Source organism: Cladophialophora psammophila, assembly GCF_000585535.1.
Source record: "Cladophialophora psammophila CBS 110553 chromosome Unknown aczJe-supercont1.19, whole genome shotgun sequence".
In the NCBI taxonomy this organism is placed as follows: Eukaryota; Fungi; Ascomycota; class Eurotiomycetes; order Chaetothyriales; family Herpotrichiellaceae; genus Cladophialophora; species Cladophialophora psammophila.
In genome coordinates, this window is record NW_006912940.1 from 640331 (window position 1) to 657896 (window position 17566).

Sequence of the window (17566 nt, forward strand, 5' to 3'; positions counted from 1 at the left end):
CGGCGTGTCACCCAGCATCTTTGTCAGGTGATATGCGAATTGAAAGCACGATGAGATAGATATGCAGCGGATAGGATGGCAGTCCAAAAACTTCACCCACAATTTGAGGCGCAAGGAGACACAGCAATCCTCACTCCGAAGGCAGGCGTATTCTTCGCCGCCGTGACGACTGTCATGGTCCCTTTGGATACCCGCCTGTAGCAATCAACCACATAAATCATGCCGATGCCGAGCACGGCGCAGAGCCCGTAAGTAGTCGCCGCGCCGACGATGGGGAGGATCGAGAGCAATTGGTTCTGTATCCCAGCCCACATAGCATGTGACCCGCGGGGGCAATGATTGTTGGAGGGGCCATGCACCACAGTCGCGATTCAGGGGCGAAGTAGCCGTCATGCCGCTTGGTGACGAATTGGACGGTCCAGTCGGTGAAGGGACCGTCGGCGAGACAGCCAATGCGCGAGGCGATGAGGTTCTAGATACACGAAAACAGACGTTAACGCAAACGCAACCGGCGAGACGAGGAGGCCATGCCGAACAGCTGATGTTTCCCACAGCAAGGGGAGAGAAGGTGTACACGGCCAGGAAGAGGGCGCCTTGGGCGGTGATCTGGAACGAACGGCATCCGAGATTGACACAACATGTGGCGATGAAGAACCACACGACTGAGTAGCGGAGCGTGAGGAAAGGTCGCCACCAGAGCCACCAGGCTGAGAATTCTCTGCGTGCGTTCGAGACCACGACAGCGATCGAGACCGTGCAAAGTGTCGCAAAGGAACGTGACCTATGGCCTCACATTCCTGTTATACCACGAAGTAAAGCGCAGCGAGCCCGATCCAGCGGCTTGTATGCTGAGGATTTTTGAAATGGAAAACAGTCTGACTTGGAATTCGATGAAGCAGCAGCAGCAGCAGCAGCAGCATCAGTTAACCATGATTGTAAGTATCTATCAAATTATCCGGGTTATCTTGAATGATGCATAAAGAATCTATCCATAGATACTCGATCTCGAGTCGAGAAGAAATGTTGACTGCATCTCGGAACGTCCTTGGTAATTCTGAGACTAAAATACCATTCTTCAGACACTGAAAGTTGCCTTTTACAGTCTGTAGGAGATTAGATGACGTACCCTGGCGATGACTGAGACAGATGTATCGTCGATACTTCTCATGCCTTCGGCCTTACCAAGAGAGACCCTTCCTTTCCATGGACTGTTTTGAGATCGAGAACTGGAGTAGCGAGATCAGACTCTTAGGTTGCGCATCAGCGACCTCCGTCACAAGCGCGGAGAAACGCACCAGCTTCGTGAACGAGACATTGCTGCACGAATCCATGTCAACTCTCTGTGCAGATATTGTGTTCCATAATGGACCAGCTAGTCTCCAAGTTAATATCTGTGAGAAAGATGCCGGGCTAGATTTCCTTGTGCTAGAATTAGGGAAACCTATTCACACCACTTGGACAGCGCTGAGAGTGTCAAAAGACGTGAATTTGTGTCCAAAAAGGTGAGAAATCCGAAGGTAGCATTGAAAGTGAGGATCAAGAAAAGAGTTGCTCGCGCGAGTCCATAATAAACATATGCTCCCAGCCTCGCTACTCCTTCGGGCGACTGGAAATTGCGACGCTAGCGGGATTACGCCACGTGATTTTTGTGGGTTTACCGACGTTTAACCGGAGGAGAGCGGGCTTGAGCGGGTTTGAGCGGGGAAGCTGGGACCCGACTCAGCAACGGCTCTGCCACCATATGTGTTTTGTCATTTCATAACAAACACTATGGACTCATGTCAATGTACTAGCAAGCCTTCTCATCCGTTGTACCGCAGACTCTTGCAAGACAATGAGATCCGTGTGCTCACCATCCATTCACAGTTTGAGTTCACCCTCAAGAATGTATCCTTGAAAAATAACCCGCAATACGTCGCAGTTTCCTACTGTTGGGGAGATGATGCCAACGAAATTTGCAACGTGCGGATCAATGGCTATGACTTCCAGCTTCGAAAGCATGTATTTGCGATGCTGGAGGTCCTATATTGTCACCACAAAGAGCCCCGTGTCTGGTTAGACATGGTTTGCATCGACCAAAATAACCCAGACGACAGATCTAAGGAAGTGTCGTTGATGGGGCAAGATATACACTGAGGCCACGAAAGTCTATGCTTGGCTAGGAGAAGCCGATCCCGAAATTGACTGCATCTTCGACGTTTTGACGACGTTTCGCGACTGTAAAAGAGAGTTAGAACTACCTGCCCACTTAGATGCCGCCGAACAACTCTCTTGCCACAGGGGGCTGTTCCGCAAGATCTATAGTGAAAGAGCTGGTGGCTTACCCAGGCGGAACCCAACAGATGATCCCACGTTGCATGAAGAGTTCAACTGGCTCCGCCCGTTCTATCTGCGGCCTTACTGGCGCCGGATCTGGATAGTTCAGGAGCTGGTGCTTGCCAAGGAGGTAGTTGTTTGTTGTGGGGACAAACACATTGACTTTGACGACATCTACGGACTTAGCCTTGATTGGGGCTCATTCGAACAAGGCTTCGATAGGATTGAATTGGACGAGGCCATAGTCGACGAGTTGATTGGCATCACCAAGGCGAAGAGCTCATTAAGCATGGTTCGCGTCCCGAAGAAGTTCAATATTAATATGCGGTATCCAGCGAGGATTTCCAAACGCTTACTTCAACGTCTATTCCGCAGGCAGGGGTCGGAGAAGCAGGAGTCCAACTCAAGTAGATGGAAGACCATCCAGACTATCCGCGGGCACCGACAACGTAGGCAACTGTTGTTAGGGGAGACGGAAGGAGAGGATACATCTCCAACGATCTTCGACGGAGGGGAGGAGGGCCGAGGTCAAGTAATCGTCACGATGTCTAGGCGAGGCGACGTCGGAAAATTCGACGAAGTGCTCAAGGTGTATGCTCAGCACAGATGCAAATGTCCCAAAGATAAAGTTTACGGCTTCCGTAAGCTAATTTCAGCATGGAAAGACAATCTGGTGGTGGACTATAAAAAGTCGGATCTACAGGTCTTCCTGGATGCTGCGAGATTCGGTTTACTGAACCCGGAAGAGCACGGCGGACGGCACGTTGCATATTGGCTGTGGTCGGCAATGGGGCTGGGTGATCGCAAGGAGTTCAACAGCTGCCTATGCGAGAATTCCCTCGAGGTCTAGCGAAGAAATGGATCGCGGCTTTGGCGTTAGGATTGTTAGCGATTTTGAATGTCTGGATCGGCTCGTCTCAGGATGTCGCTTTTGCAATGCCGTGTGGTATTAGATGGATCTGGTATGCTCAACCATTAGAATAGTTTATCCTGCTTGCCCTCCGCCCAGTAACTTAGCTCAGCCATCTAATATCTACGATTGCAGGGCTTACGATCCGCAAGGGTCTGCGGGCGCTCCATACGCCTGTGAAGTTGTTCGTTCTCCCCTCTTACATTCTCCAAGTCATCGTGAATTGCTTTTGACAAGGTCCTTCGACTGTCAGTGGTCCATTTCTTCGTTGAACTAGTTGCACGCACATCAAGTCAGTTGTCAAAGGACAACTGATGAGCGACTTCAACCGTTCCATCCGAGCAAACGCAATTTCCAATTCCTTTTTGGTGAAATTCCACAATAGTGCTGGCGGACTATCAGCACGACAACGTCTTTGACTGGACAATTCGGGAGTCCCAGAGACTGGGTCGTGATGCCCAAGTACCTCTTGCATCGAATGACGTGGACGAGGGATGATGGCGGACACTACGAAACCGTCAGGTTGAGGAACCCAGGATGTGACTTAGCCAGCTTGTCGAAAGAGGAGATGATATTCTCAACATGGGAGTTGGATGGGCCGTACGAGGTAGACATGCTAACGATGCACATCTCAAGATTCTCACCCCCACGTCCTGAGCCGGAAATAGCGGGAGCCTTGCTGTATCTGGACCAAGCCCAAGTCTCTCCTCTAATCCAGTGATCAATCGGCCATTCGTTCAGGACAGCCTAGGCATTGCGTCGCATATGCTCCATAGTATAGGAAGGGCGGCAAAGAGGATCAAGGCTATAAAGCAGGCAAGACCACCAGCCTATATTCAGCGATGCGGCGGAAAAGCAAGCAAACATTATTGGTCGCGCTTTTAATTGGACAACAGCGAACAGTCTCGTCTTTGTGCGACTCAATTGATGTCACGTGCTTGGCACAGTGCGCAAAACGAACGTTGTGCAAAGCCTGCAAGCAGAAGGTCTTCGCCCTTCCAAACTTCCATACGCAACATTTTCTCTTCCATCCCACAGTCCAATTCAATTCGCAGCAAAGCCCGAAGGAATTCTGGGGGCAGAAGATGATCTCGCCCCACTGCAGGTATCAAGTTGGCACGCGAGACTGGCTGCCTGCTGTTATACACAGATTGAGAGTGGATCTATCTGCTTGATTGTGTTCTCGCCTCTGGCTTTTCAGAGAGACTCTGCCTATCTATATACTGGCTGCACTGTGGCAACAAGCGATCGGTTGAATAGATCTGGACCTGGCCAGGTCTGTCCAGACCTCGTTGTCGATCAACGGTGGCACCGAGGCTATTATAGAGAGGCCTCGGTTAATGCTGTAATGGGAGAAGTTTAAAGTGGGGGATAGCTTTATAATTGGCTGGGGCGTCGACGCTAGACTAAGATTCTTCTTATATAGTCCTCGGGGACTATCATTCATAAAAAAGTCAATTAAGTTATGAACGGGAGAACTTCCTTTAGTTGAGTGTGCGTGCTGTGAAGAGACTATCCCACCGCCGTACGAGTTGACGCCCATGGCTAGTAGCCTCGCCCTAGTTCAGTGGTACCACCAATAAGATCTTCGACGAATACTTACGGATGGGTATCTCTCTACGAGCGATGAGAGAAGATTACGATGAACGACTAAAATAAACTACTTATTAGATTAATAGAACTAAAGAATTATCTATCTATCTATTTAACTAAATCTAAAGAAACTAACTATATATATAGAACCGCTACGTAGAGTATACTATTTAAATTACTAGCTAAGTAAGTCTATCTCGCTGTACGGAGCGGTTTGCGCTAACTATTCATAGAGACCGCTACTCGGGGTATCTTTTAAAATTACTAGCTATATATATTTACTATCACTATATAGAGTGAAGACCAACGACTTAACGACTATTTAGACTATCTAGAAGAACTAAGAGAGAAGTATCTCCTAGAAACGTAGGAATGCGTTTAACTCTAAAAACTTCGAACTTAAGAAGCTTAGAAGAAGTCGAAGAACGCGGATCTACTCGAGAAATAGTAAAAATGAGCGGTTAAACTAAACTCACTAAAATAAACGAAGTTAGAGCGCTACTAATCGAGAAGTAAATCTAAAATTTTAATAAAAATTACTAGTAAAGACGAGAAAGAAGCTTAATGAGAAAGTCGATGAAGAGATAAAGAGAGAAAAAAGAGAAATAACTAAAAATATTAATAAAAATAATAAAAATAATAAAATATCTAAATCTTTTAGTTTCGCTATTAAGATTTATATTATTTCGATTATAAGAGAAGAAGTAAAAACGATTTAATATTAAAAAAATATCGTCTACGAAAGAATCGAATAATAAAGAAAAGCTAAAGTCTTCTACGATATTAAGTATTAACTTATAAGATCTATCGACGCTAAATTTAACGATATAATCGTTATATACTTCTTTTACTATAATATTAATAAGAGAAATATTTTAGAGTTTAAACGAAAATAATAATCTTTTATACTTTAATAGAAAGAACGCTATCTCTTTCTTCGAGAAGTTTAAAAAGCTATATAAATATTGTAATAAGGTAAGGTGGCTGTGCTGTGATGGGCTGTGCTGGGCTGGTAGAGCGGTGGCAAGGTGAAAAAGTTGTCTAGTCACATGTCAAACCTAAATGGGCTGGCAGAGAGGAGGTGCGGAACAGTTTACAGTGCTGGCAGTGTGCCATTCATTTTTTATAGATTGAGCAGAGTATTATGAATTCCATGGCTTTTGGTGCCGTCTACCTAAATTCTGAGAGTGTTTTATCAGTTCTGTCCTATTTCTCGATGCTGCCGCTGTGCTAGGTGTTCGTAGTCCTAGTCGCTGTCTCTCTGGGTGGTGTTAGTGGTATTATTGTCAGTATCAACTAGAAACGCGTTCCCGATTCCCGATCTGCTGGATAGGCCTCTGTGCGTTGTTGTACGTGCACGCCAAACCCTAAAGTGCTCTATTATAGTTGGCGACCGCGGGAAGATGATCTATTCATCGAAGATTCGAGCTCTTTACGATAATGTCTTAATAAGATGCTGCATTGAGAATTACTGGAGTTAATATTGAAGAGTGAAGGACACGACTGAATAGGAGTTCGAGGTTAACGACTGAAATTCACGTAGGCATCGGTTTAACCCTGAAAGACGGTGAGGCTGCTTATAGAGGTAGAGTTCGCTAATTATTTAGAAAATCTTTTCTACGAAAGAGTTTAGAATCGAAATATTGAGGAGGATTTAAGATAAATGGCTCTTTTAAAAAGTAGATTAATTAGTCGCGGATAAAATACTATAGTGGAGATATTTCCGAAGGGAAGATACTCGATTAGTAGAACGAGACGCTATAATATTATGACGTATAAAGCTTAATGCGGAACTCGGAGAGAAAAAAGATTATCTCTCTAAGATCTAGAAGTTCTTCTAGGCGAGCCGTCGAAAAAGTATACTCACCGAAGAACTAAGATATAAGAAGTAAGAAGATAGATACGCGGAATAACGAAGAAAAGAAGTAGAGAGACACGGAATACGAATAAGTTTTAAGATAGAGAAATATTTTAATAGAGAATTCGGTATGGAGCTGTGATAGTGATTCTAGACTATTACGGTTGGATAGGTAAAGGAGATATTATCGACGACTAGCTATTGCTACGTTGAATATAGTTCTTCTAGCTAATTAGTGTTCGAGGTACGAACTTAGTCGACGCTATAGAGGTTGCTCGCGTAATATTAGAGCTAATTAGGAAGGTCGGTTCTCTCGTATACGGAGATCACTCATAGGTCGGAAAGGTTACGAACTAAGCATTAAAGGGCGAGATCTATCCGACTATTGGATTAAGTTCCGAGAAGAAGGCGTCTTGCTAGGAGCGTAGCTAGTTTACTTATTGATTTGGCTACTACTTAAAGGAATCGGGGGTATACGCGAGCTTCTAGACTAGTTCTTTCGAAGTATAGAAGCGATGGTATCGGAGTAATCTAGGATACCGAGGTTTCGAGAATTAGCTATGAGTACTTCTTTAGCGTCTTTCGCTATATTCTTATCTTCTTCTAAAGATTCTTTATAGCCGTCTTCGTTAGAACTAATATAAATAATAACGACACCGGATCTAACGATAATAGCGCAGAATGAAAATAAGCTGATTACATTAAAGATGCCGTGAGAAAGTAAGAAGGATTTCGAATACTTATTCTTTGAAGGCGTAAATACTACGGTATTCTTAGAGGATTTCGAGCATTTGTCCCTGTATAATCGATAGTTAGAAGAAGATCGTACTAAAGCGGTTATTCGTTTTTATAACCGTTTCTATATAGTAATTATTCGTAATCTATCTAAATATAAACTACGAGATTAGAAAGATATTAAGCGGGAGATACTAAAGGAGTGGGAGGACGAAGATGAAGATTAGCTGGTGTTGATTCTTTTCTATTTATAATCGCTTAAGGATAAAAAGCGAGAGAGTAAGAAAGATGTATATATTTATCTACGCGAATTTAAAAGAACTAGCGATGTCTTACTTAAAGAAGAGAAAGTGATCTCTATTTAATTAGGTAGATAGTTACTAAAAGGGTTATCGGAGCGAGATCGTAATAAAATTATCTTAGACCTAGATATCGATTATAGAGATACTAAAATAATTAAGTACGATAAGATTTATAAAAAGGCTATGGATCGCTCGTAAGCTCACTACAATACTAATCGTTTTGTAGACTCTTTAGAAGGTTAGGCTTTAAATGATCTGGTGGAAGAACGTAAAGAAAAGTTCTCGATATTGAGGTAGGAAAAGAGAAGTATAAAAGGTAAGAAAAAGAATAAGAAAACTAAGAAAACGGCTAATGAAGTATCTTCTCGGACTTCTTAGGTTGAATAAGGAATAGTGCTTTTCTTTACTAAGCTATTACTAGCGGAATATATTAATGAACTGTCTAATCGTTTCTAAAGTGCGATGGTGCTAGAAATGAGAGGCTTAAAGAAATAAATATAAGTAGTGATAGGGGTAATTAGTACCTTAGTGAACGTAACGATAGTGAATTTAGATTTATCTAGTTATATATTAAATCTAAATTTAGAGCTAAGATCGAGGGTATCCGCGACCGGGAGACTTAGCTATAAGGGAGATCGACGTAATGTAGTTTATTACTTTTATAGCGAGGTTAGATATATGTAGTCTCGCTATTCGTATCTAGAGGAATATCTACGAGCTAAATAGATTTATTTTAACTCGAGAAATTATATTATAATGAAGCCTAAAGTACCGGAAAAAGATATTAAAGGAATTCGTTTTCTATAATTAAAGACTAAATTAGACTATCTTAGAGATATCTTTTATAATCTAGAAGGGCTAATAAAGGGTCTACGCGTCTCTTATCTTAGAATAGATCTATATAGAGACTTAACCGTAATTAATAATTCTTTAAAAGAGGAAATTAGAGAGGCTATAGTTACGACTACCCGAACGTCTAATAAGAGTAAAGCGCGAGAGTCTAAAGCTAAATATAGTATAGTAGACTATAAGACTATTTTAAAACGATTAGAGAAAGAAAAGAACTATCCGATTATAAAGTAAGCTCGATTAGAATAATATGTAAAAGAGATTCTTAAAGCTACTAATTAAGTCACGGAATAACCGAGAAAAAATCCGATGAGACGAATACGTTTTATAGAATTAGAAATTATCTACGATGGCGTTATCTAAGAAGTTTCGAAAAGTTAAGACACGATAATAGGAGATGCGAAATTAAGTTCGGTTACATAACGTCAGAAAAGAAGAACGTATATATAGAAATAAGAGTAGCTCGTGCCCCGTGAAAAGCTTTAGAAGGTACTTAGGCGAATATTCACGAAAGGAACGGTAAGCTTAGTCAATAAGATTTTAAAATAGGAAATGGTCGGAACTACTATTTAGGATATATTGGCTGGGTCGAAAGAAGTACGATAGAAGCTATTCTTAAGAAAAATCTAGGAGTATAACGAAGATCGTTAGGAGCTTCTATATCGTAAGGCGCGGATCTCTAAGGTGCGGCTGAATAGTGGGAGTAGTTATTCTTAGACTACTAAGTTAGCTCTTACTAAATATTCGTTTCTGAATGTTAAGCTTCGCCATAGATATGAACGAGTATTAATTAATAGCGGAGCGGAGGTAAATTTAATCTCGAAGGATCTTATGATGGAAATCGGAATGGAAAATGCGATTCGACCTACTTAAAGCGTTACTAGTCTTATTAGCTACGATGGGAGACATAGGTAGCGGTTCATTAGGTTAATTAATCCGTTGACGTTAACTATTGTCGGTATGGATATTAAGACTTCTATTTATGTTGTACGGATTATGGATTCTAGTTGTCGATTAATATTGGGGACCTTATTCTAGATTGTAGCGCGAATGTAAATGATATAAGATAACGATGAGAATTGCGTGATTACTCTCCGTTTATAGACGGATAGAGGTGTCGTTTAGATTAAGGTAAGAGAAGAGGAAGTCGATGGGGATGAGAAAACCGCGGAAATAGTGAAATTATTATATAGTGAGTTAAACTAGTTGGCGAATAGAAATATAAAAGGTCTCTATTCGTCTTCTTAAAAGGTCTAATCTCTATAACGACAAGGAAAAGAGAGCTCTACTAGGAGGACGAAGGCGAAGACTAGAAGAACGAAGGCGAAGACTAGGAGAACGAAGGCGAAGATAAAAGTTTAGTATTAGTGGGAAGAGATGTAATGAATAGAGATCTATTAAATCATATATTAAACCTAATTTATTAGTACGACGAAGAGAGTCTAGTAAATAAGACTACGGCTAGAGTTCGTCGAGTTATTATCTCGTCGGAACTTTAAGATGAGGAGAATAGTCGATAGTTAATTAGACTCTCGAGGCGGAGAGATTTCATTAGCTTAATTAATGATATAAGGAATAAGATAAGATATAGGAAAATTAAAGTAGCTTAAGGCTTAAGAGCTCGCGTAAATACGCTCTATAAGCGTAAGGCTAATAAGGTTCTTTCGGTGAATACATTTTAAACGGACGGAAGTACGCTAAGTGAGTTAATCGACTGGAGGAAGAGGGTAATAGTTAGGGAAAGAGCTATAGGGCTCTATTCGATGCCGTACCGCTATAGTTAGTGGATTATGTCGCGGTTTGTAATCTTTTAAAGAGGATTGCGCTTAACGCTAATACGACTAGAGTAGCTTTTAATCGGAGACGTTCTTTAGAAATTAGAAAAGAATATATTGGTGGAAGTATTATTTAATAGAGAAGAAGCACTTTCCTAGGAGTTCTTAGAGATTAGAAAAATTATTTAGGAAGTAGTACTATCTTAGATTATTCGAACTATTTTATATAAAGTATAGTAAGCTAAGAGTTTTTATATTTTTAAGGCTCTGGAGAAGAAGATAATTGCGTTGATGGAAGATCGGATTTAAAAAGGGATCTTTAAGCCGTATTATAGTCTCTATCGAAATCCTTTCTTTCTCGTGGCTAAAAAAAAGGCTAGGGAGTATAGAATTATGAATATAGCTATGAATATTAATAGAGTAACTATTCGAGATGCGAATCTACCGCCTTCGTCGGACGATTTCTTTAAAGAATTTGCTAGAATGTATATTCTATCACTAATAGATTAGTTCTCTAGTTATGATTAAGTAGAATTAGTTATCGAATGTAGGGATATAACTACTTTTTAGACTTCATTGAAGTTAATGCGATAGACTATCTTACCGTAAGGGGCTACGAATTCGGTGGCCTAGTTCATAAGAATATCGAATAAGGTTTTAGCGGCGTAAATCTCGGAGACGGCGAGATCTTTTATTAACGATATCGCGGTGAAAGGACTAAAGACGAACTATAGAGCTGAATAAGTAGTGCTTAGGTTAAGAAAGTTTATATTAAAATATATCTAGAATCTCGATTAAGTTTTGTACGACGTTAAGAGGGTAGGAGTAACGGTTTTAAGAGAAAAGTTATAATTCTATATGGCAGATATTAAAGTGATTAGATATATCTGCGATCGCGAAGGAAGATATCTTAATACTACGAAGATCGAAAAGATTATGAAATGGCTAGTATTACGGAATATTACGGAGTTAAAGAGATTTTTGAGTATTTATATCTACTATCGGATCTAGATTAAAGGTTTTATATATAAGGTTGCTGTTTTTTATCGTTTATTGAAGAAAGGTACTAAATGATAATGAATATAAGTAGAAGATGATGCTATGAACGTATTAAAGATTACGCTAACTATCGCGCCTATACTGGTGAGTATTAACTATAAGAATAACGTAGGATTAATTATTCTTATTTTCGATGCTAGTTTGCTAGGTTAGGGAGTAGTGCTGATATAGTGTGAACGTAGTTCTCGAAAACGTAGATATTCTGTACGTTATGAGAGTAGTTTATAAATAAAAGTAGAGGCTAGATATAACGCGGGAAAAAGAGAATATCGTGCTTTACTAAAGGTATTAAAGAAGTTTAAGTTCTAGCTATACGGTGTGACCTTTTTGGTTGAAACTAATGTAGTAACTCTCGCTACTTAATTAAACCGCTCGGTAACCGATCTACCTAGTGCCTTGGTAACGTAGTGGCTTACTTAGATTCGGCTATTTAATTTTAAAGTTAGATATATTCCTAGAATTAAGAATATAGTAGTAGACGCTCTGTCTAGATGGCCGGGAACTATAAGTAAGACTACTAAAGTAGAAAGAGAAGAAGATATCGATAAATGGGTGATCGCGTAACTCTTCACGGTGCGAGTTAACCCGATAGTTCTAGATGAAACCTAAGGCTTACTTCTATACGGAAAACATTAGATTTTAGGACTAATAATAGGCTTTATTATTAAGATATAATACGTACGGATCTACTCTATTCGGTTAGAACCCGAAATGTCTTAGTAAAGTACTGCCGAAGAGGAGGAATGGTAGATATCGTTGCGGAAGGAAGAATATTCTAAGGAATTATAGTAAATTGCGTACTATCTTTAAATCTTTCGACGACTTACCGGGATGAACAACGATGACTTTAAAAGGATAAAGCGAGAAGCACTAAAATACTTTATACGAAACGGTTACTTATTCCGAAGACTTAATACTATAAGATCTACGCGGCGAGTAGTGAATAAGAAAGAAATAAAGTAACGGATTTTGAAAGAACTGTATAATGGAAGTGGGTATAAAGGAGTTAAGGTCACTTATCGACGTATTACGGATCGATATTATTAGGATGGTATATATGCGATGGTAAAAGAATATAAAAAGACGTGTATAGAATGTTAGTTCCGAGACTCGCGGAGGATTAAAGAGGAGATGAAGCTTACTTACGTTAATAAAAGATAGGAGACTATTTATATAGATATAACGCCGATACCAAAATCACGAAGGAAAGCTTATCTAGTGGAGACTAAAAGTGCCTTCTCCGAATGGGTGGAAGCGCGCGAGCTGACTAAGAATAATAATATATTAGTGGTAAAATTTCTCTAGGAAGATTTAATCTATCGCTATAAAATATTTAGAAAGCTAATCGTTAATAGAGGGCCTGAAAATAAGGACTTAATAATTACTTTAATGAATAAATATAATATTAAAAGAGTAGTCACTTCTACGTATTATCCTTAGGTAAATAGCTAAGTAGAAGTGAATTATTAAGCTACTGCGGACGCTCTTACGAAGACGTATAAGAGGCCGGACCGTAAAGACTAGATGAACTATTTATATACTATATTGTGGGCGGATCGGATAATTATTAAAGCTAGCACGGGCTTTACTCTATACGAATTGAAGTATCTCGATCGGCCGAAACTGCTCATTGAACTGGATGTTATTACTTAGAGACTAATACTATGAGAAGAGGCCTATATCACTGGAGAACTTGTGGGAATGCGAGCGCGCGTACTTAAGAGACGTGAAGAGAATCTAGAAGAGACGCGAGAACGTTTGAGGCGGTAACGTAAGCGAGGTAAGGAGTATTTCGATAAACGCTATCGAATCCGAATAGAGAAGTTAAAAGAAGGAATACTAGTTCTGATTCATAATACGTTTAGTTTAATAGATATATTAAGCTCTAAGAAGCTCTTCTTCCGGTGGATGGGCTCGTATCGAGTTTTATAGGTAAATCCGACTTATAATAACTATATCTTATGTAAATTAGATAGTGCGAAGCTTTATGGAATCTTTGCTACTAATCGGCTGAAGCGTTTTTATCCGCGTAATCCGGATCGATTCGAGTTAGTAAAGTTAAGTAATGCGGTGATAAGAGCAGTAATCACCGAAGGGAATGATAGTAGCGATTCTATAAACGAGATTAAAGAAGAGCGGGGTGAATATATCGATGATCGAAATAGTTTCGAGGAATTAAGTAGTGAAGTCGTTAAAACTCGGGCTAGGCGTCTATCTCAAAGAGCTCCGGCTACTCGTATAACCTCGCTAGTCTAGGCATTAGACGGAGCTAGAGAGAATAATTAAGGACGGCTTCGAATTAACTTTATTATCGAGCTTTCTCTTTCTCCTAAAAGAATTAGTAGAGAAAGAGATTTCCGAGGGTTCCGCGGACTAGGACGTAGACGAAGAGAATAATTTAAAAAGAACTCGCTAAGTAAATAGAGACGGCTTTACTTATATAAGATGAGAAGAGAGGCGAGCTCTTTGTAGCTGTCCTTATATTCGCTTATCTTTTATTAAGTCTATTACTGGAGTTTTAGTTGATTAAGTTGTTATTTAGAGTAGATTTAATATTTACGGTTAGTATTACTGTGATAGAGAGGACGGTACAGTAATATCGGTAACTCTATTATAGTTTCTCTTATGTTTTAATTTATTTAGTTTAATTTCTATAGAGTAAGTATTATTAACTGTCTACGCTCGCTTATTTACTTCTAAAATGGCTTTTAAGATATATAGGTAAGTGGTGAATAGAATAAAGGTGAGAATTATAGAGGGAATAGCTTATAGTGTTTTAGTAGTCTTTAGTATAGATTAGTTTATCTAGTTATATATTAAATCTAAAAATAGTCTCGCTAAGAGACTAATGAGCTAGTGTAAATTTAAAAAGATACTTAGTAATAGCCTTACGATCCGTGCGTTACGGCGAAGTATAGATATTACGGCGCGTAAATCGAGATTCATAGTATGAATAGATACGATGATAGAATATAGTAATAGTAGCGATATAGAGTAATTTATTTATGGGAACTGTGGATAAGCGAGCTAATTAATTAATTAAAGAGAAGGAAGTGTTATCTAGACTATAAATGATACTGAAGGCGAGTGAGGAGTCGAGCGAATAAATACTAAGACGTCGTCACCGCGACCACCGAAGTATTTCTCACTTAGTTCGTAGATAGCACTTTATAAGTGAAAGAATAGATAAGAAGGAACTAAAACCGACGTGAATGTATAGTAGTGACGTTAATATATGATAGAGTTCGCTACCTAACGAGTAGTGGAGTTGATAGGCGGCTAAGTTAGCTCTCGACTATTTCTACTATCTCTTTCCTCTCGTCTTTGCTTTATTTCGTTAAGTAATCACTTAATTCTCTTCGTTCCTAATGAATATTTAAAGAATATCTTTATTAACCTCAAAAAACAACGCTATACTATTTTTATAGCTTTATTTAGTGTATTTTTCATTAAGAAAACTGAGCTTTAATTATTTATAAATAGTTTTAAGTAATATAAGTAATTAAGATACTCCGCGAAGATCTCGTCGCGTATAAGGGCTTACGCCTAATTCTACACTAATAACATCGTAATGGTAAGTTTCGTAAACGCCTTAGTATGTTACTTCGTTATTAGATCCGTTTATACCAACGCCCTTAAATTAGTAGTAGTAAGTGGCGATTCGGAGATAAGATATTATTAAGATTAGTCCGTGAGTAATCTAAGCTTTCTTATAAAGATTTAATGTAATGGTCGGAACGTAACTTATTTATAGTTTTAGAGGTATTGCTCTTAGTACGGCTATAGTATTAAATGTTTAGATGTCGTATCCTCGTCATTTCTCGATTTAAAAATCACCACGGGAAATACTAGTATTATACCGTAAAGAAGGAATCGACGTAACCGAATGGGTTAGATAAGCTATCTAAATAGTCGAAAGAATATAATAGTTAAGTGAAAAGTTCGTACTGGAAATCGCTAATTATATTGAAGGCGATTTAGAATTAGAGGCAGTGTTTAAAAATAAAGTGATTAAGAATGAGAAGACTAAAAGATTTTAAGTATTGATTAAAGAAGCGATTAATAACCGAAATAAGTATAACGAAATTAAGAGAAGATTCATTAAAGATATTAATTATATTAGAAGCTAGAATGTAACTCTATTTTTAAAGAATACGAGCGGTAGAGATACGATTAGTCGGAAGTTTAGGTAATGAATAACTAAAGAATTTTGAGAAGATATCGTGATATAGTGGTTAGATAATATAGCGTATATACTAGAGGAGCTCTAGTGTGTAAGAATGGCGCCTAAGCTGCGGGACGAGACACCTATGAATGTATTGCGTCGAATTAATTATTAAATGATGAAACGGCTGGCCGGTCTCACGGGTACAAAGTTTTTTTAGCTAGCACCGTAACGAATCGATATCTTTACGGTATGGTCGAATCTAGACGATTTTAGAAACGCTATGAATAATTATGGATATTTATAAGTTGTAGCTACGCGTTTAGAATATTATCTTCAGTTAAAGAATGGGTTATACTGACTAAATGGTGTAGAGTTACTAAATATATATAATTTAATTCTCACCGAGGGTCTCCTAGGGATACCGATTAGCTAAATTAGTTAGGTCGAATAGAATCTCATTATAGAAAAGAAACTAACTATAAAACCGCCTACTAAGAAATTTATAGAGAAGAGATCTAGTAAGACATTAGCGAAAGGCGAGACCGGGAATTAATTAAAGAACTTCTAAGAATAAGCGATAAAATCTCCGCCTTTACCGACCGTATCTAAGAAATAATCGGAAGAAGAGTAGAGATATTGAAAGCGAAATATTCTAAATTACTTTAAGAATAAGTCTATAATGGAAAAGCTCACTAAAATTAAAGAAAGAGAAGTTATAATTAAGGAAGCGGTTGAAAAGTAATTAGAAATTCGAAACGAATACATTAAAATAGTAATTTAGCTTAGAAAGAGACCGCGATTAATACCGTTAATTCTAAGAATATCTTTAGAGATAGGAGTAAGAGCTCCTAAGCGAATATACTTCTCGTTCACCGAATAAGCGTTTACGGAAGCTAAAAAAACCATTACTAATAGTAAATATCTTCGTGAAGAGTTTTAAGAGTTATCTTCGCCCTTTAATACGAGACTATATGAATAAAACTCATTAAGGAATTCTTCTAATATAGAAAGACTAATATAGGAGATTATTATAAACTGGTCTAAGAGAGTTAAGTATAATATCGGTAAAGATACTTTAACGAAGCGATAAGCGGATGAAGTGATTTAGTACGGATTTAAAGCTATTATACGAGCATTTTAAAGATTAATCGAAGTATTGCCGATTAATATTAATTCGAGGTAATCTCTTTAGTATTACGCTGCTCTCGAAGTAATTCGAATCATGGAAAGAGTGGAGACTAAAAAAGATACGTTAGAAATTTAGCGAATTCGAGACGCTTTAAAGAAATTTAAAGAGTATAGTCGCGGAGTAAAGAAATCTCTTCGCGGCGGGAATTACTACTCGAGAGAATATATAATTAATAAGAAAGAATTAAAATATCTTTTACTTAGTGCGGATTATAACGGTTAATTATCTATAGATTACGTTATTAGAGGCATCGCGGTCTATCGAAAGCACTAAGTGGAAGACGAATGAAATATAATCTATCTATATAACGTTCGAGAGATATTTACGTTTATAATCTGGCCGCGATCGTAGCGATAAGATAAGTTTATATAGAAGAAGCTAATTCTCTATCGAGAGATTAACTATTAATGGTTAGTATACGTCGATCCCGATTCTCGAATCGTTTACGCCATGGATTCGATTGGGAAGCGCACGGTAAAAGACTTAATGATTTCGATTATTTTGGAGTATCTTAACTCTTAAGTTCGAGTAAAGCTCGAAGACGGTAGATAGTTCACATTTTAGAATGTCAATATTAATAAATAATTAAATGACTATAATTGCGGAATGTTTATTATCTTTTAGACTAGAGCTCTTATGGAAAACGGTATTAAAGCTATTAAAGAAGTTAAAATCGACACTTCCTATCGAGTTTAACTTATTTAGAATATTCATTAAGCTATTATTAGAGATAAAAAGATATCATTATTATGGTCGTCTCGCGTAGAAACTAGTGAGTGATAGTCATTAAAGTTTATTATGATGGCTACTTT

The 17566-nt window shown here is 38.6% G+C and overlaps 1 protein-coding gene across 1 annotated transcript; it reads left to right on the forward strand.

Moving 5' to 3' along the window:
- Positions 1 to 1770: 1770 nt before the first annotated feature.
- On the forward strand, positions 1771 to 3166 carry A1O5_10374 (uncharacterized protein; the record flags this gene model as incomplete). Its single annotated transcript, XM_007750950.1, has 2 exons — positions 1771 to 2064; positions 2126 to 3166. 2 exons carry the CDS (start codon positions 1771 to 1773, stop codon positions 3164 to 3166), a joined length of 1335 nt encoding a protein of 444 aa, XP_007749140.1.
- Between the last annotated feature and the right edge of the window lie 14400 nt (positions 3167 to 17566).